This window comes from Echinops telfairi, unplaced genomic scaffold (assembly GCF_000313985.2).
Source record: "Echinops telfairi isolate 266 unplaced genomic scaffold, ASM31398v2 ScPeMD7_7458;HRSCAF=8496, whole genome shotgun sequence".
Lineage (NCBI taxonomy): Eukaryota > Metazoa > Chordata > Mammalia > Afrosoricida > Tenrecidae > Echinops > Echinops telfairi.
The window spans coordinates 8,282,751-8,300,126 of record NW_022111358.1 but is presented as its reverse complement, the minus strand read 5'-3'; the positions used below and the strand labels follow the sequence as shown (position 1 = coordinate 8,300,126).

The following is a 17,376-nucleotide window of genomic DNA, read 5'->3' as shown; positions in this document are numbered from 1 at the left end:
GTTCAGGCGGCAGACTCGGTGGTACAAAGCCACCAGCTTGTGGACCGGCAGGGCACATCCACGTGCGGCACTCCCTCCTTCATTCGTGTCACAAATACGTGGACTTCGGGAGCCTCCCCCGGCGTCAGCAACCTCCCTTAGCTACCTCCGTGGACACGCGGGCACAGTCCCCGACCCCTGGTGCTTCTCTTCTGGGGGACTCCTGTGTGCTGGTAGGAAGCAGTAGGAGAGATGGCAGAAGAAGCTGGCATCTCGGAGCTGCCAATGGAAGCTGTTTCATTAGCGCCTGCAGGGGACGGAGGCCCGGGTGGCACTGGCCTACAGGGCTGACACGCTCTGCTATGTGTTTCAGAAAGCGTGAACCGCCCTTTGCTCTAGAGAACGGGCTGGAGACGGTTGCCTGGGACCAGGGAGTCCGGTGGGGGAAAGACAGCAACCCAGGCAAGAGACGACGGGGTCCTAAATGAAGACCCTGTAGTGGAGAAGGGCCCCGTTCAAGGCAGGAGCAGAGATGGTCCTGACAGGCTTTGCTGGCTCAATAATGAGCGTCCTTCGTGATGCTCAGGGCCCTGGCTGGGGTGCCCATGGCAGGTGGCAGTGTTCTTCCCAAGATGAGAGTGGAGGCTGAAGGGAGGAGCGTGGTGATCAGAGAGAGCAGGAGAGACATCTGACAACAGGGACGTGGTGAGTGTTAGGGGGTCTGGGGGAGACCTTGAAGGTGCGTTGATGAGACCCCATCAGACCTTGGGAGTGAAGTCGGGCCCCAAGTGTGTGTTGGAGGCTCAACGTTGAATGGGACCATCCCGTGCACAGAGAAACAACCAGACCCCATCATATCAAACCGCAGAGGGCAGCCATATCCTTCCACTGATGCCAGAATCCCGCTGGGCATACGTGGGGCATCGGCCAGGGTGCGGAATCCCTGGTCCCCAGGAGGGGGCGTTGGTTGTGGCATGTTGTAGGGATTCGCCATCACGGGAGCCCAGTCTGAAGTCACCCATGTGCTTCTCTCTCTCTCTCTTCTCTCCTTCAGGTGTTTACAAAATATGGGAAGTGTTACATGTTTAACTCAGGCGAGGATGGCAAACCTCTGCTTACCACGGTCAAGGGGGGGACAGGCAACGGGCTGGAGATCATGCTGGACATTCAGCAAGATGAGTACCTGCCCATCTGGGGAGAGACAGGTGAGCTGCGCACAGGGAGCAGGGATGCTGGGCCCGGGGCGGTGGGGTAGGACTGATTCTGAAAGGCTGGTTTGACGCAGGGGGCGCTGCCTTGGCCCACGCAAAGATGACCCGCTTTCCCATCAAGGGTGGGTGACATGCAGGTCAATGGCAAACATCTATCACACGATGAATCTGGGTAAGGGGCAGGTGACGGGGCTGTGCAAAGGAAAGGCAAAGCGGGGAGGGGTGGTGTTGGGGGAGATCAAAGACAAGGTTCAAATGAAAAGATAAGGCTTGGGCAGGTGGGCGGTTTGATTTCAGGCAAGAGGAAGGGATGGCCCAGCCCTCGCCTCTCCCCACCATCCTGAATACCCCCACCCCGCTGAGAAGACCCAGCAGAGAGAAAACCAGGTGCCTGCCCACACCGGGGGAAGGTGGGAGGATTGTACAGTGTTGGAAAACCAAAGGGAATGGCCCCAGGGCCATGCTTGTCTGAGCCCTGAGGAACCCTTGTGGGCAGCCCCTGAAATCAATGCCATCCATTTATGCATGTGCTTGTTTATTCACCAAACTATTCATTAAGCATTAAACTCTCTTAAACTGTGCCTTCAGTGAAGATATTAAGATGAAAAAGGCCGCATCCTTGCTCCAAGGCTAGTGGAAGAGACAGAAAATTAGGGTGCCATGTGACAAGCTCCCCCCAAGGCTGTGGAGGGTCCAGCTCCCACCGAGAACAGAGCTGCGGCCTTGAGGGAGAGCTTCCTGGTGAACGGCGTCTTTGAATGGGGTCTCGTAGAACCTCACGTGGCGGAAAGGGTAAAGATGGGTCCGTGAGCTGAAACCATGAACGTAAAGGAAGCGGGAAGTCAGATCAACGCTGTGTGCAGGGAGTAAGAGTTTAGGGAGGCAATGTCAACAGTTGAGCCTCGGGCCAAAGAAGGGGTGTTAGTGAGAGAAGGCTCCAGAGAGAGAAACCCCCATTCACTCACTTTGAAGCTGAAGTGAGGGTGGAGACCAAGCAGCCAAGCTCAGACCCTCTGGGGAACCTGCGCAGCCCCTCACCACATGCTTTCCCAACCCCAAAAACCTTGGGGTCCATTCTGGAAGTCCACCTTCCTTCACTATGCTTGCCTTCCCAGCTTCTCACTGCAAACCCCGGTTCTCTCTCCATCACCACACACTCTCCTTCCTCCAAGAATCCCCTCCCCCTTGAGCAAGCACCCTGATAGGAGAGGTGACCGTGGCCATTGGCCGCGAGTTACTGTCAGGGTAAAAGTACCAATAAGTCAAGTAAGCACCGTCTTCCTTGTGCTTCCTTACTAACTGGGAGTGGCCCTGTTACATGTGGTTTCATGATTAGTAAGCTCAGGCTTACCATATATTCCTGGTGCTCCGTCCCTGTCAGAGACTGGACATTTGCAAAGGGGCCTTGGTTCTACAGGAAGGTGCTGTGGGGCTGGAGGCTGGGAGGGAGACAGATGCCAGCCAGCCCTAAGCTCAGAAGCTTTGATGAGGTTAAAATAAAGTGAAGTTGTTCACAACAGATTCGTAAGTAAGCACAAGGAGCCCCATGCTTACCGTGAGTGTTGGGTAATGCAGCACTGTCTATGGCTAATCCTTGTAAAAAGTGAGATGGCTATCACTTGGGGCTTCATAGGAATGCCTTCTGGCAGCTGACCTCAGCTCCCAGGACACTCGAAAGCCCCATCAGCGACCTGCTGAGGAGACACTTTGTGGATCGTGTCCACGCTTCTCAACTAAACACACCCTACTTACGCTGCCCCACGCAGACCAATGAAGAGGGTTTGTATTCATGCCAAGCTCGGGAATCACTACAAGAGAGAGCCTATCTTTCTAGAACATTCCTGTGACCACCCTATATGCCTTGTAACCTGTAAAGAAGCCTGGATCCAAGAAGTGGCGTCTTAGCCTTCAGAGTGGCCTCCCTTGCAAACATGACCATGTGTTTCATTAATCACCTGTGGAACAAGGAGTGAAATAAGAAATCCAATGAGTCCTAGAGACACAGCAGCCAAGACCAGAACAGACGTTAATGATGTCTTCCATGGTGACAGCGTCATTTCCTAAGGCTGCCACAGGCAGGGCGTCTCACCGTCCTGGGGCCAGAATCCCACATTGGGGGTCAGCTGCACCGTGTCTGAAAGCGCTAAGGGTGAAGCCCTGCCATGTCTCTTCCTAGCTTCCCCGGTCCTTGGCTTGCATGTGCGCCGCTCTAAACGGTGCCCCTGTCTTTAAAGAACAGGAGGTTTCAAAAACTGGGAAAGCTTGGTCAAGCCAAATGAATGAAGTGCATTTATTCAATGCGGGAATTCTTTAATTTGTTACCGCCTGAATCTCCAAGACAGGAAGCGTGCATGTCGCGTTTATTTGCTGAATGTCTTTAAACATGGCAACCCTTTCTCCCCCTGTCCCCTGCCTCCCCAATGAAAGAGCTCACGGAATAGATTTTCCAAAAAGCTGTCCTACACTATAGTCATGCGGATTTCAGGGCCAGAGTTTTCTCCAGGAAATTAAATGGAAGACAGGTGGGAGGTTGTTAAAAATGAAACTCTGTGTCGATGCCTCGGAGTAAACTTCAAAGATAAAAGAAATCGGCAGTGGGTGAGCCACGTTGTACATGAGAGGATCCTGGTTCAAACAAGCATAGGCTTAAAAGGAGTTCTGTTGCCCCAGAATCCAAGGCAACTTCAACAACCAAACAGCAGGCCAGCCAGGGATGCAGCCTCAGGGACAGCTGACGCCAAGGGCTCATAGGCCGTGGGCCTCTCACTCCTCTGCCACTTCCTCTCTCTCAAAATCACTTCCAGATTCCCTCTCACAGGAGACAGGTGTGTGTGTATATGCGTGTGTATTTCTACATTCATGTGTTTTTTTTCACACGTAGCTCCCCAAAGATCCTGACTTTGATATTTCACAAATCTACCATCAGTGAGAGAGCTCTAACTCACACGGATCTTCCATTCAAATTGAAAGAAAATTAAAAACCATGTTTAAATTAAGAAAAAAAAACACAGGGAAGGAGATCGCTGGCCGAGCTGCAGTCATGTGCCCATACCTCGACCAATCAGCAGTGGCCAAGGGAAAGAAGGCCATTATGAACCTGGCAGTTTTGAAAGGAGTTCCCGATATAACTGCATGAGGCAGCGCGTCCTAGCAGGGTCCATGGCTGGCGGGTGGGAGTGTCCCACTGGAGGACACCAGAATCAGTGTCCAGGTGCTCTTGGAGGGTCTCAGAATCTAAACAGACAAGTTCAAAAGTGAGAAGAAGCACAATCACAGCCCACACCTCTTCCTCTCCCTCTGGCCCTCATCACCCCAATGCAAAATCCATTTCTTTTTTGCATCATAACTAATCTGCCTTGATCTCCATAAATCCTAGTGTTCAAGAAAGAGGAATTTAATATTGTATCAAATGTATTTTCGAGCAAAGGAGGTGTTTTTAGAGTCTGCGCTGGAAGAACCCTGAAACTCTGGCCTCATTATCTCCTTGGCCTCATCACCTTCTACTGCCCCCATGGTTAATGTGTTAGTCTGGGTAGACTAGAGAAACAAACCCATAGAAACTCATATGTGTATAAGAAAGAGTTTTATATAAAGGGTAGTTGTACATTAAGAAAGCATCCCAGCCCAGTGCTGTCCGAGCCCATCAGTCTGGTATCAGCCCGTATGTCTGATACCAATCTATAAAGCCCTCTTCAGACTCACGAAACACATTCAATGATGCAGCACGCAGGAAGATCACAAGCCAGTGAGTGGGAAGTCTTGTAGATCCAGTGGCATTGTAAGCATCTCCGTGCTCGCTAGCAGAGGTCTCCATGTGGCTCCTCCAGTTCCCAGGGCATGAGGTCAATCAGCATAGTGTCATGTGTCTTGTCAGGAGAGCATCTCCAAGGGAGTGAGTAGAGTGAGAAAGTGTCTCCCGCCTCCAAAGAGGAAAGTACAGGAGTTCCCAGAATTCTCAGGAGAAGGCCATGCCCACGCAGAGGCCTCATTGGCTATGATCTGATTGACAGACTAGGCTCCACCCCTTCACTCTTAATCCTCTCAAGTCCCAAATTGACACCAGATTATGTAACTACCACCATCCACTTAGCTATGGCCACAGTGTCCTTCCTGCTGCTCCTCGAGCATTCTAGGGACATTCTCACTTTAGAGCACTTGCGTGTACGTTTCCCTCGGCGTGGAAATCTCCCTCCTCGGATCTCTGCTTGTTTCACGTGGAGGCAGTGGTGGTTTGATGGTGGGACTCTCTCTTGCCTTTCATTCTGGAGACCCCGTTTCAATCCCAGCCAGTGCACCTCCTTCACAGCCACCACCCGTTTCTCAGTAGAGCATTGTGTGCTGCTCTCATGCTAAATAGGCTTCGGCAGAGCTCTCAGACCAAGATGGACGAGGAAGAAAGGTCTGGTAATCTACTTCCAAAAGTCAACCAAGGAAAACCCTATGGATTATAATAATTCTATCTGGTTGTGAAACGGGTGGCCATGCATCAGAGAAACGCTCTGGCAGCTAACAGCAATTGGCTCACCTCGTCAACTCTTCCCAAATACTTCCTGCTCATTGAAGCCCATCCTGACTCCTCAATTTAAAATCACCACCCCACTCCCACTCCTCATCCATCTAGTTTTACATTTCTCCATAACTCATGTCACATACTATTCATGCATCACTACTACAGGCTCCTTAGAAGGGAAGACTTCAGCTCATTTATCTTGGACACATCCTCAGGAAAGACCAGTCACTAGAAAGGGACATGATGTTTTGTAAAGTCAGGAGTCAGCAAATACGAGGGGGACCTCAAGTGAGATGGACTGACCCAGTAGCCAGAACAACGAACTCAAAGGTAGAGGATCATGACAGTGGTGCAAGACGAGGCAGCATTTAGTTGTTGAACACAAAGTCGCCATGAGCTGGCAATTAACAACAATGAGTCTTTCTCATGAGTTCTCCAATGGCCCTGCTAATTATGTATTATAATCCCCATAGAAAGTGAGGCCCAGCGCTTCTCAAAAGTGCATACTTAGTTATGTATTTAAACCAAGTTGAAAACCCACATCTGAATCCCAAAGTAATGTTCCTTACATTGATTTTCTTTGAATTGTTCACAATATGATTTTAAAAGCACTGCCATGTGAATAGATCAGGAAAAGGGGTTCCGGTGACATCTCTGGGGAGAGAGTGCTATATGATGATAAGGCTGATGCAGGTCACCTTTATGGTCTTCTGGTTTGTTCGGTTTGGGTTTCTTGGTTTTTTTTGTTTGTTGTTGTTATTCTTTTTACTCTTTCAATGTGGTAGTTATATTATCTGTTTTCAACTTGAGACTTAAGAGTGAATGGGATGGAGTTTAGCCTGTCAATCAGGTCACAGCTTGATGACCTTATTTGGAGGCACTAAGGAGATAAATAGCTTGCTAGAGGTGGGACACACTCTTTCTGCTTCATCTCCCTGCAAGATATTCCTGTTATCAGGACACATGGAGCTACACTAATGACAAGCAGAGCCCTGGAGCTGGAGGGGCCATGTGGAGACCTACACCAGTGCTAAGATGCTTCCACCGCCACTGGATCCACAAGACTTCCCAACCCCTGGCCTGTGATATTCCTGCATTCAGTGTCATTGCATGTGTTTCATGAGTCTGAAAAATAATTTAGAGATTGATATCAGATATATGGGCTAATATCAGAGTTACAGACTTGATCTGGACTATACTGGGATGTTTCTTAATATACAATTACTCTTCTACATAAAGCTCTCTCTTATACACACATGAGTGTCCATGAATTTGTTTCTCTAGTCTACCCGGACTAACACATTCAATCACAGGGCCCTTATAATGAATGAAAGCTTTGGCACATTTCCATTATAGAAAGCAGACAAAAGGCAGAACTCCTCTGGTTCAGATGGAGATGGGAAGTCAAAGACCTGGTCTGCTTTCACCACTGTTCCCCTTGGCCATCCCTGGGGCTCTGGAACTAGCACCTTGAATATCAACAGACCGGAGGCTACACTGATGGAATGGAATACACGGGGGTAGGTTCTGTACCCCTGTACAGCCCAGAAACCCACTGTAAGCACCTCTCCTTATCTTGTGGGATAGTGAGAGCCACGGAGGACATTTCCACAGAGCTCCAGAGCCTTGAGTCAGCTGGTAGTCAAGAAATCTGATAAAGCATGCCACATTCAACAAACAAACCAAAAACTAGAAAAATAAAATAAAATCAAGCAAACTCAATGACGTCAAGTCGATCTCTACCCATCACAACCCCATCGGACATGGTAGAGCTCTGTCGCTGCTTGCCAGGCTGTCCTACAGGAGCAGGCTGCCTCCTGCTATCCCAACAGGGGCTCCAACTGCTGACCTCGGGTCAGCAACCAAGTGCTCAGCCATGGCGCCTCTAGGATTCCTGCTCCCTCCCCATGCCACACTAAAAGGACAGGCAAGGTTTTGTTTGATTTTAAGGATGAACCAACAGGGTTTATCATTTTATTAGGGGCTCATACAACTCTTATCACAATCCATACATACATCAACTGTGTAAAGCACATTTGTACATTGATTGCCCTCATCATTCTCAAAACATTTGCTCGCCACCCAAGCCCCTGGCATCAGGTCTTCATTTTTCCCCTCCCTCCCTACTCCCCCCTCCCTCATGAACCCTTGATAATTTATAAATTTTTATTTTGTCATAACTTGCACTGTCTGATGTCTCCCTTCACCCACTTTTTTGTTGTCCGTCCCCCAGGGAGGAGGTTATATGTAGATTCTGTAATTGTTTCCCCCTTTCCAACCCACCCTCCCTCCACCACCACCCCAGTATCACCACTCCCACCACTGGTCCTGAAGGGATCATCCCCCCTGGATTCCCTGTGTTTCCAGTTCCTATCTGTACCAGTGTACATCCTCTGGTCTAGCTGGATTTATAAGGTATAATTGGGATCATGATAGTGTTGGGCGGGGGAGCATTTAGGAACTGGAGGAAAGTTGTAAGTTTCATTATTGCTACATCACACCCTGACTGGCTCATCTCCTCCCCAAGACCCTTCTGTAAGGGGATGTCCTGTGACCTACAAATGGGCTTTGGGTCTCCACTCCGCACTTCCCCCCTCATTCACAATGATATAATTTTTTGTTCTGATGATGCCCAACACCCAATCCCAAAAGGCAACCTTTTTGTTGGGTGCCATCAAGTCAGTTGCCACCTATTATGACCCCAGGGACAGGATGGCATTTCCCCATAGCGTTTTCTAGGCCGTAATTTCTACCTGTGTTCATGCAGAACCTGTACATTGACCTAGAACGCCATGCTTTGGTTTCAACCAGGCTTGTTGTATCCTGTTAAAATTAGGAAAGGTATGTGTCCAAGTGGTTCCTTTCATGAAAGAGGAAGACCTTCAATGAGATGGATTGACACAGTGGCCGCAACAATGGGCTCAAACATAGCAAGGTTGTGCAGGTGACACAGGACCAAGCAGTGTTTCGTCCGATTGCACGTGGGGTCCTTGCGACTCAGAGGCACAGAACAATGAGAAAACCCGTTATGGGAGCAGACTGCCATGAGGTGGTTGGTGTGTTCAAACTGCCAAACATTCCATTAGCAGTGAAGCCCGTGTCTAGAGTGTCCTCCGGTCTTCTAAGAGCACCATAGAGGCCATCGCAGCTCATAGTGACCCTCTGTGACAGCGTGGACCTGCCCCACATGGCTTCCAGGGCTGGGATCTGTACAAGCTCTGGTAACCAGGTCTTTTCTTCCTCAGAGCAGCTGGTGGGTTCCCGGGGCACATCTTCTGGTGAGCAGCCAAGCACTGCCCACCTAAGGGCTCCCAGGGCAACCATGAACCAACATCCAAACCCAACCCATGACCATGGAGTCAACCGAGTCTCCTCAGAACCCTACATCGGGTTCCCCAAACTACCTCTTTACAGGGGCAGAGAGCTTCATCTTTCCCCCAAAGAGCTGCTGGGAGACTTTGAACCATCAGCCTTACTGTTATCAGTCCGATACTTGCCCAAGGTGCCACCACATTTTTAGATGACTGACATGTAAATTGGCTATGTGGGATCTGACTGGGCAGGCCAGATCAGGGCCTGTGGTACGGAAGGGAATTAAAGCCAAAGCAGTTCTAACCACTGAGCCTTCAGAAAGGATCAGGAATTGGATGCGTCAGATACTGCTGAAGAGTGGGGCGAGTGTAAAAGTCTATAAAGAGCCATTAGGTCCCCAGATGCCCTCTGTCAGACAAGCAATGGCCCGAAGCAGCAGACAAGTACTATCCCTCATCCCAGCAGGAGACAGACTTGCTCGCTGGGCTTGAAGCCAGGCACAGCTAAAGGAACGGATGAGGCATTTCTCAGGAAAAAAGAGATGGATTGAGATTGTTTATTATACCGTGAGACCTCCAAGCCAGGCTTATCCGTTCCACCTTTCCTCAGTCAGAATTGTGCAGACTCTCTTCCTGGGGAAACTGAGAAATTCAAGAAGAAAGACCCTCAGATAATGACCGTCAGGAGTCTCCAAGCCAAACAACCTAGTTATATCTGTGGAGACATAAGCTCACTCAGGAGGCCAAGCAAACAAACCAACAAGCGAAACCAAAGAGGATTAGTAGTGTCTCTCAGAGAGGGATCAAACGCACTGTTCTACAAGGCTGGGATGTGAACAACATTTACATCGTCATCGTCATTATGTCGTCTAGCTACATCTGGAGAGTGAACGGAAGGGAAGTAGGATGGGACCCATTGCATCACAAGACTAAATCCTCATCTTCCTTAATGGAAACGGTGGTAGTCCCATCATCTGGTGTCAACTTGAGACTATTAAGAGTAAAGGGGTGGACCATAGCCTGTCAATCAAGTCACAGCTTGATGACCTCACTTAGAGGCGAGACAGAGATAAATAGCTCCATGGAGGCCAGACACCCACAATCTCTGCTTCAACTCTCTGCTTCGTCTACCTGTTGACAAGCCACATGGAATGATGCTGATGGAGCCAGAGCCCTGGAGCTGGAGGAGCCACGTGGGGACTCGTGCCAGCACTGGGATACTTCCACCGCCACTGCATCCACAAGACTTTCCACCCGCTGGCCTGTGAGCTTTGTGCATTCGGCGTCATTGCATGGGTTGTGTGACTCTGAAAAGTAGTAGAGGGTCCGCTACAAAGAAGGCCCGTGAGTTGGATGGACCCGTGGCTGCAATAATGGGCTCAAACAGAACAACAACGGTGCGAGGGTTTGTCTGCCAGCCACAGTCACCAGGAGCGGAAGGTGACTGGACAGCCCCTGGCAACAGCCACGCATCTCAGAGCTGGGTTCCATTCTTGGCCAAAGCACCCCGTGTACAGCCACCATCCACAGAGTCAGGAAGGCTTTGTTTCGCTATGATGCTCAATGGGTTTCAGACCAATATCGACTAGGAAGAAAGGTCTGGTGACCTGCTACAGAAAGTCAGCCAGTGAAAGCCTTAGGAATCACAACTGTCCCTTCCAGGTCCCATCATGGGCCTGGTGCGGGACTGGGCAGCTTTCTCTCGACGATGCTGGGTGTCGCCACGGGCCAGGGCTGGCAAGGAGTACAGCCATGTTTTACACTCGAGAAATAACTGTCAACCGAAGTCCATGCAAGTATGCGAGTAAATGCTAGCAAAAACGAAAGAGCAACGAAAACAAACAGCTCCAGCCGTTGAGAGTCTTTCTTGGACTCTGGGAGTGGGGAGAGATGAGGCGGAAAGCGGCTGCTTCTCACCAGAAGCCTTGAGGTGCCATTTGGCTTTCAAAATTATGTACATATCTTGCTTTGATAAAAATTTGATAAAAGTTAAATTAAAATTAATCATAAATGTTCAGCGTAGCTGGAGGGCCTGAGCGGCAATCAAGGGCAGCATTTTCTGTCTCCCATCGCAAGCAAGAGTGGATAATGATGCTTCTGCTTCGGTTTGCCCCACTGTCTCTGCTCTCAGGAAGAACTCTTGTCAAGCTGCCAGGCGCCAAGGACCTCCCAAAACGAGAGGAGCAGATTCTGGCCTGATTCTGAAAGTTTGGAGCGCAGCGACATGCAACAGCTAGCTTAGGGGCTAAGCTCTCTCTCAGATGAGACTTGGTGCCAGCGGGGAGGAGAGGGTCTCCCCAGGTGCCCAAGGAGCCTGGAAAAAGGATGCTATAAATCAGAAGCACGGTAGGAGGCAGGCTTCTATGCCGTGAGCAGCAGCAGCCCGACTCCCATCATTCCGGGGAGACCTGCGTTCAGCTAAGTGCTTGCAGAAATATGAGGGCCTACAACACTTCGTGAGAAAATGCTATTATCTTTCCCTTCTGGTTTTCCCACCCACTTTTTGAAGTGCCTTGATAGACGTGCTCTGCCTAGGCCTCCAACTCAGCCAGGCCACCCTCTCCAAGAACATGTAGGAGGCGGATGGAACAGTCCCGCCATCAGAACGCGTGTCCTCTCATTCAAGAGAGCTCTTTATTATCTACTAATGCACCAGACACTCCATGACACAGAGACCAAGATCCCCGTCCAGAATGGATGGACCAATGGGCTCAAGCAGAACACCATTTGCAGGGATGGCGCAGGAAGGGTGGGTGTTTCCTTCTGTTGCACACAGACTGCAAGTTGGAGCCAACTCGAAGGCACCTAACAACCACAATCACACCTAACAACCACAATCACACCTAACAAACACAGTCACACCTAACAAACACAGTCACACCTAACAACCACAATCACACCTAACAACCACAATCACACCTAACAAACACAGTCACACCTAACAGCCAGTCACACCTAACAACCACATTCACACCTAACAACCACCATCACACCTAACAACCACCATCACACCCAACAACCACAGTCACACCTAACAACCACAATCACACCTAACAACAATAACAGCACCATCTCCGAGAGGGTCGGTGGCTTCGTTGTTGTGGCCATGGTGTCTGGCCATCTCCTTAGGGGTTCTCCCGCTCTTTGGCTGGTCCTCCACGCCAACTTCTCTAGCGATTGCTTCCTCCGGATGCTGCCACCAGAAGAACTGAGTCAAAAACCTCAGCCAGTTCGTATTCTGTGATCCATAGGATTTTCATTGACGAATTTCTAAAAGTAGATGACTAGTCCTTTCTTCCTAGTGTCGTATAGTCTGGAAGCTCCGTGGAATTCTATCCACTATGGGTGACCCTGCTGCCATTTGAAGTACCAGTGGTACTGGGTTAGTCCGGGTTGGCTAGAGAAACAAATCCAGAGACATTCATATATGTATAAGAGAGAGCTCTATATCAAAGAGTAATTGTATGTGAAGAAAACATCTCAGCCCAGTCCAGATCAAGTCCATAAGTCTGATATTAGCCCATATGTCTGATCTCAGTCTATAAATTCCTCTTCAGTCTCACGCAACACATGCAATGATGCTGAATTCAGGAAGATCACAGGCCAGTGGGTGGAAAGTCTTGTGGATCCAGTGGTGGTGGAAGCATCTCAGTGGTGGCGTGCTTCTCTACGTGGCTCCTCCCGCTCCAAGGCTCTGGCTTCAACAGCATAGTTTCATCTGGCTTGTCACCAGGAATGTGAAGCAGAGAAAATGTGTCACACCTCCAGGGAGGAAGACAGGAGTTCCCAGAATCCTCAGGAAAAGGCCGTACCCACACAGAGGCATGATTGGCTATGATCTGATTCACAGGCTAGACTCCACCCTTTCACTCAAGTTGACAGGAGATTCGGAACCTGCCACAGGTACAGCTTGCCCATCATGACATCCTAGAAGCACACACATGTCCACAGCATGATGCACAGATAGGTGGTGGAAGTGGTAGTAGCAATCGTTGTGGTAGATGGTAACTTCTCTATGAAGTGTTTACAGTCTAGTTGGGAGCTTTAAACCAATACAGGCCACTGAGTGCCATGCTAGATAGAAGGGGTATGAAGAATAATGGGGCACATAGAAGGGCAGAAATGGGAGTAGGGGTTTCAGAGAGGAGATGCACTTGAGTGCAAGGCTCAGCCCATTTGCCATGTTGCTGGGAGAGTATGGGTGTTACAGTTCGATGCACATGATGACGGAGACCACGGGGATGTGAAATCCCAGGAAGAGAGGATTCTTCAGAGCAAAGGCCAAGGGCAGGTGTGGTGTCTGCCTCGGAGGATGAAGCCTAGAGCCAGAGAGGTAGACAAAGGCTGAGCCAGCAGGGACTTGGTCCACCTTGCTCAAGAACACAGATATTCTGCTGTGAGTCCCGCTGCCCCCGGTGTGGTCCTCAGACAGCAGCATCCACCTCACCTTAGAGCCCCCACCTCAGTTCCGCACTGTAGCAGTGCAGCCAGGTGATTCATCAGCACATTCACGTGTGGACAGCACTCCTGTAGACAAGTTTCCCAATCACTTGGAAATGCAAGGGTGCACCTGAGCATCAAAATATGTCTCAAGCATCAGCACGTGTGAACGCTATCCTGCTTCTTTACAGTCACGGGTTGAGCACATGCCTGTATCAGAAAGCTGCTGTGAAATCAGCTACAACGCGAGTGACTTCAAATTCTATAATCCCATCACAATTTATATATACGAGCGGTTCAGCAATCTGGTTGTACCTAACTGCCGCAGCCAGTGTGTGTAAACAGGGTTCTTATAAATGGAATCTTAATCATCCACTGGCTTCCCTAATCATCTCAGAGATGCGGCACGTCCTGACGTCTTTTCAAGGGTGGTGTCTCTGGCACACGGGCCGCCCACGCAGACGCCTCAGCCTTCTTATCAAATGATTTATCATCTGCCGGCCTGGATGCACTTGGGAATCTCAAGTCTTTAACGAATCGTTGGGATAAATCTTTTTTTAATGAGGCCAGACCCATCTCTAGACACAGCGCCTTCACTCCTGTAAATTTCGTAAACCTCCTGCTAAGGAGGAAGGTGTGAAGTGCAGCCACATTTCTGGATCGCATAACGAAGTGCGCATACTGGCTCCCTCCCTCCGCCTGGGTCCAGAGCTCCTTGTTGTCATTACCTGCCATCCGGTCGGTTCCAACTCATCGCCACCCTATGCCCAACAGAAGGTCATGCCCAACCTTGGCCAGGCCCTGCGGGGGCGCCATCCGCACAATTGTTCTTATGTTTGAGCTCATCATTTCAACCCCTGTGTGGGTCCCTCTCGCCAAGATTCCTCCTCTTTTTCCCTGTCCCTCCCCTTTGCCAGCTACGGCCTCCTTCTCCCAGGACGGGTCTCTCCTCGTAACATGCCCGGAGTACTTGGGATGACGAGATCCGGACACCCTGGCTTCTCAGGAGCAGACTGATTACTTCTTTGAAGACTGAGGGGTTTGTGCTCTGGGCAGTCCGTGGTACTTTCAGCATCCCTCACCGGCACCACGGTTCGGATGCTTGGGTCCTTCCTTAGTCAATGCCCAGCTTTCGCATGCTATGAGGAGATGGGAAACACCAGGGCTTGCGTCAGACGCACCTTCAGTGACATCCTTGCTGACCATCACTTTCACGAGGTCTGCTGGCACGGATGTGCCCACCGGCGCAAGGCCTTGTTGGAGCTCCTGACTGCTGCTTCCAGGCTGCATGGATTGTGGATGCAGGCAAGAGGAAACCCCTGACAACGTCCATCTTTTCTCCAGTTAGTGCGATGTTACCAACTGGCCTAGTTGGGAGATACAGAACTATACACCCTACGAAGTGCTCTTACCTGTCTTCTGCCCTCTACCCCTCATCCGTATCCCTTGATGTAGATGGAACAGCTCTGATCCCGCCCCCCTGAACAGGTGCTGTACGCTGGCTCTCTGAGCAATTGAGTGGCTTCCTTGGACTGATGGGGATAGGACGTGGGACTTGAATCGGGATCTTCCGATTTGGCCCTTGGCTCTTTCCAACAAAAACTTGAATTTCTGAGAAATGGAGATGAAAGGAAGGAGTTTCTCTGGGGAACCACTGGTTCAGCAAAGTCTACCGCACGCCTCTGGGCTTCTTAACGAGCGACCAGCCATCGTCACGCCACGCCAACTTGTCTGACCCGATGTGTCTGGGTAGGACGCCCCACGGGGACCTCAAGGGATGGTTTTTCAAAAGTGGACCTCAGAGGCCCTCTGGGTGACCCAAGCTTCCAAACTTGCAGTGAGCAGCTGGGCATATTAACCATTTGTGCCAACCAGTCTGGGCGTTCTCCCCCAAACAAACCAAACTCGCTTTCTCCTGTGGGATAGCCGCTGGGTTCCAGCCACCAGCCTTTAGGTTGGCACACCGTGCCTAACCCAGGGTGCCACCAGGGGCCTTCTGCACGCTTCCCAAGGCCTTTAGCATGCCAGTACAGGAAGGCTCCGTGACCCTGCAGGAGGGCGCTGAGGATTGTGGCCTTCCCCAAGCCCCTGCGACCACTGTGTTCTTTCCTTCGGTGCACCCCTGGGTGGCATCTCCTGATTCCTGAGGTGTTCAGAAGAGCCCGCCCTGAGCAGAAGGAATTGCATCCAGCATGGGGATGCCATGCTGATTTTCCTTCCTCCAGAAGCCTGCCTGCCCTCTAAATGTCACCTGCACATACTCTCCTCCATACTGGGTCCTATTTTCTTACCGAGAGATGAGGCTTGTTGAGGGACACGGCAAAGAAGGAGGCCGGGAGAGCACGCCGTTGCCCTTTGAGCTAAGCTGCAACTTATTGATCCTTTAGGAAGAGCCGCCTCTTCCAGCTTCATGCGAGCAGCTACACAGCCCCTTGGACATAGAAAGAGACTCCTCAGTGCTGCCCTTTGAAACGAGGTGCGCTGAGGCACGTTGAATTGTGCCTTCCAGACTGCATGTCCCCCTTGATTCTGGCGACCTGTGATCATGGCCTAATTTAGAAGTAGGGTCTCTGAAGGTGTCCTTAGTTAACAGGCGGTCATGCCAGAGCAGGGAGGTGGGTGGGGTCCTAACCACGTCCGAGTGGTTCTCCATGGAAGAGAAGAGGCACAGAGATGGGAGGAAGGCAGTGTGTGGGGACCGGTGACGTTAAACTGCAGCAGCCTGGGCTAGCAGATGCCACACGGGTCGAGAAGAACACATCATCTCAAGCCTTAGGAGAAAATGGTCCTGCTGACACTGTGTCCCCCAGGACTGTGAGATGGTCAAACGTCTCTTGTCCTAAACCTCCCAATACCAACCCCAAACCCGCTGCCAAGTCTATCCCAACTCCCAGCAAGCACTTCCAAGGCTATGCATCTTTATGGAATTGGTTAGCTTCATCTTCCACCTGAAGGGCAGCTGGGGGGTTTGATCTGCCAACCTTGCAGTCCAGTGCTTACAGGGCAGCACCCCCAGGGCTCCTGTCAAGCTCCCACTTGGTGGTGTCTTGTTAGGCCGCGCCAGGACCCTTCCTGCCCTGTGAGCCGTGTTCTGTGGCTGGTCAGTCTCCCACCGTCCTCTCTCAAGTCATCGATGGGCACAGCAGCAAGCACACTGCTGCTCACCCAAGAGCTGCTGGCAGCGTGTGCCCCTGCCCCCCGAGGCTCCTCTGATGCCAGGCACAAGATGGTTAGCAATTGCTCAGTGGGAAGCCTATCTGCCCTGTCAGCCTTCACCCAGTGCACAATAAAATGTTACAGAAAAGAAGAAAGCAATTGGCATGGCTTGATGCTCGGAGACGTACCCAATTTGGATCACATTGCTGTGTGATCTTTTAGGTGAATTAGATCAAAGGAATAAAAAAAAACTTTTTAAGCTGCCCTTTTAAAAGATTGGCTTTCTACTCCAGTAAAGGGTTAGTCTCAGAAACCCACAAGGACAGTCGCTACGAGTCAGCATCGACTCGATGGCAGTGAATTTGTTTCGTTTGCTTGTTTTGTTTGGTTCTTTTGAAGACGAGGAAGAAAAGCCTGGTGATCTTCTAAAACCAGCCATCGAGGGCCCTGTGGGACCCCTTGCGGTGGAGCAGACCTGACGGCCACTGGCCAGCCCAGGCTCTGTCGTAAAACCAGTTTCCTTCGACACGAGGTTGCCTCTGAGCAGCGGCTCCCTGCCCTCACTGAGAAAATCCCTGCAGCCTTCCTGAGACGTGCCCCTTCTGGCGTCTCTGCAGCGCGGACTTCCTGGGTGCGTTTCCTGTCACTTGCAAAGAGGAAAGATTTTAAGCTGCTTTTATCTGGAAGTACTTTCCCTGCCCCATGATGCATTCTGCCCATGGCACAAGCAGAGAGCACCCCATAGGCAGGCCTCGCCTGGGCCCTGGCA

At 50.7% G+C, this 17,376-nt stretch overlaps 1 protein-coding gene across 1 annotated transcript in view; it reads left to right on the top strand.

The window, feature by feature from the left end:
- The window catches only part of ASIC2 (acid sensing ion channel subunit 2), a 295,046-nt gene that overhangs the window by 197,815 nt on the left and 79,855 nt on the right, over positions 1-17,376 (top strand). The window contains exon 3 of the mRNA XM_045299995.1: positions 1,034-1,184. Coding sequence (XP_045155930.1) covers positions 1,034-1,184 — 151 coding nt within the window. The remainder of the gene's footprint in view (positions 1-1,033; positions 1,185-17,376) is intronic.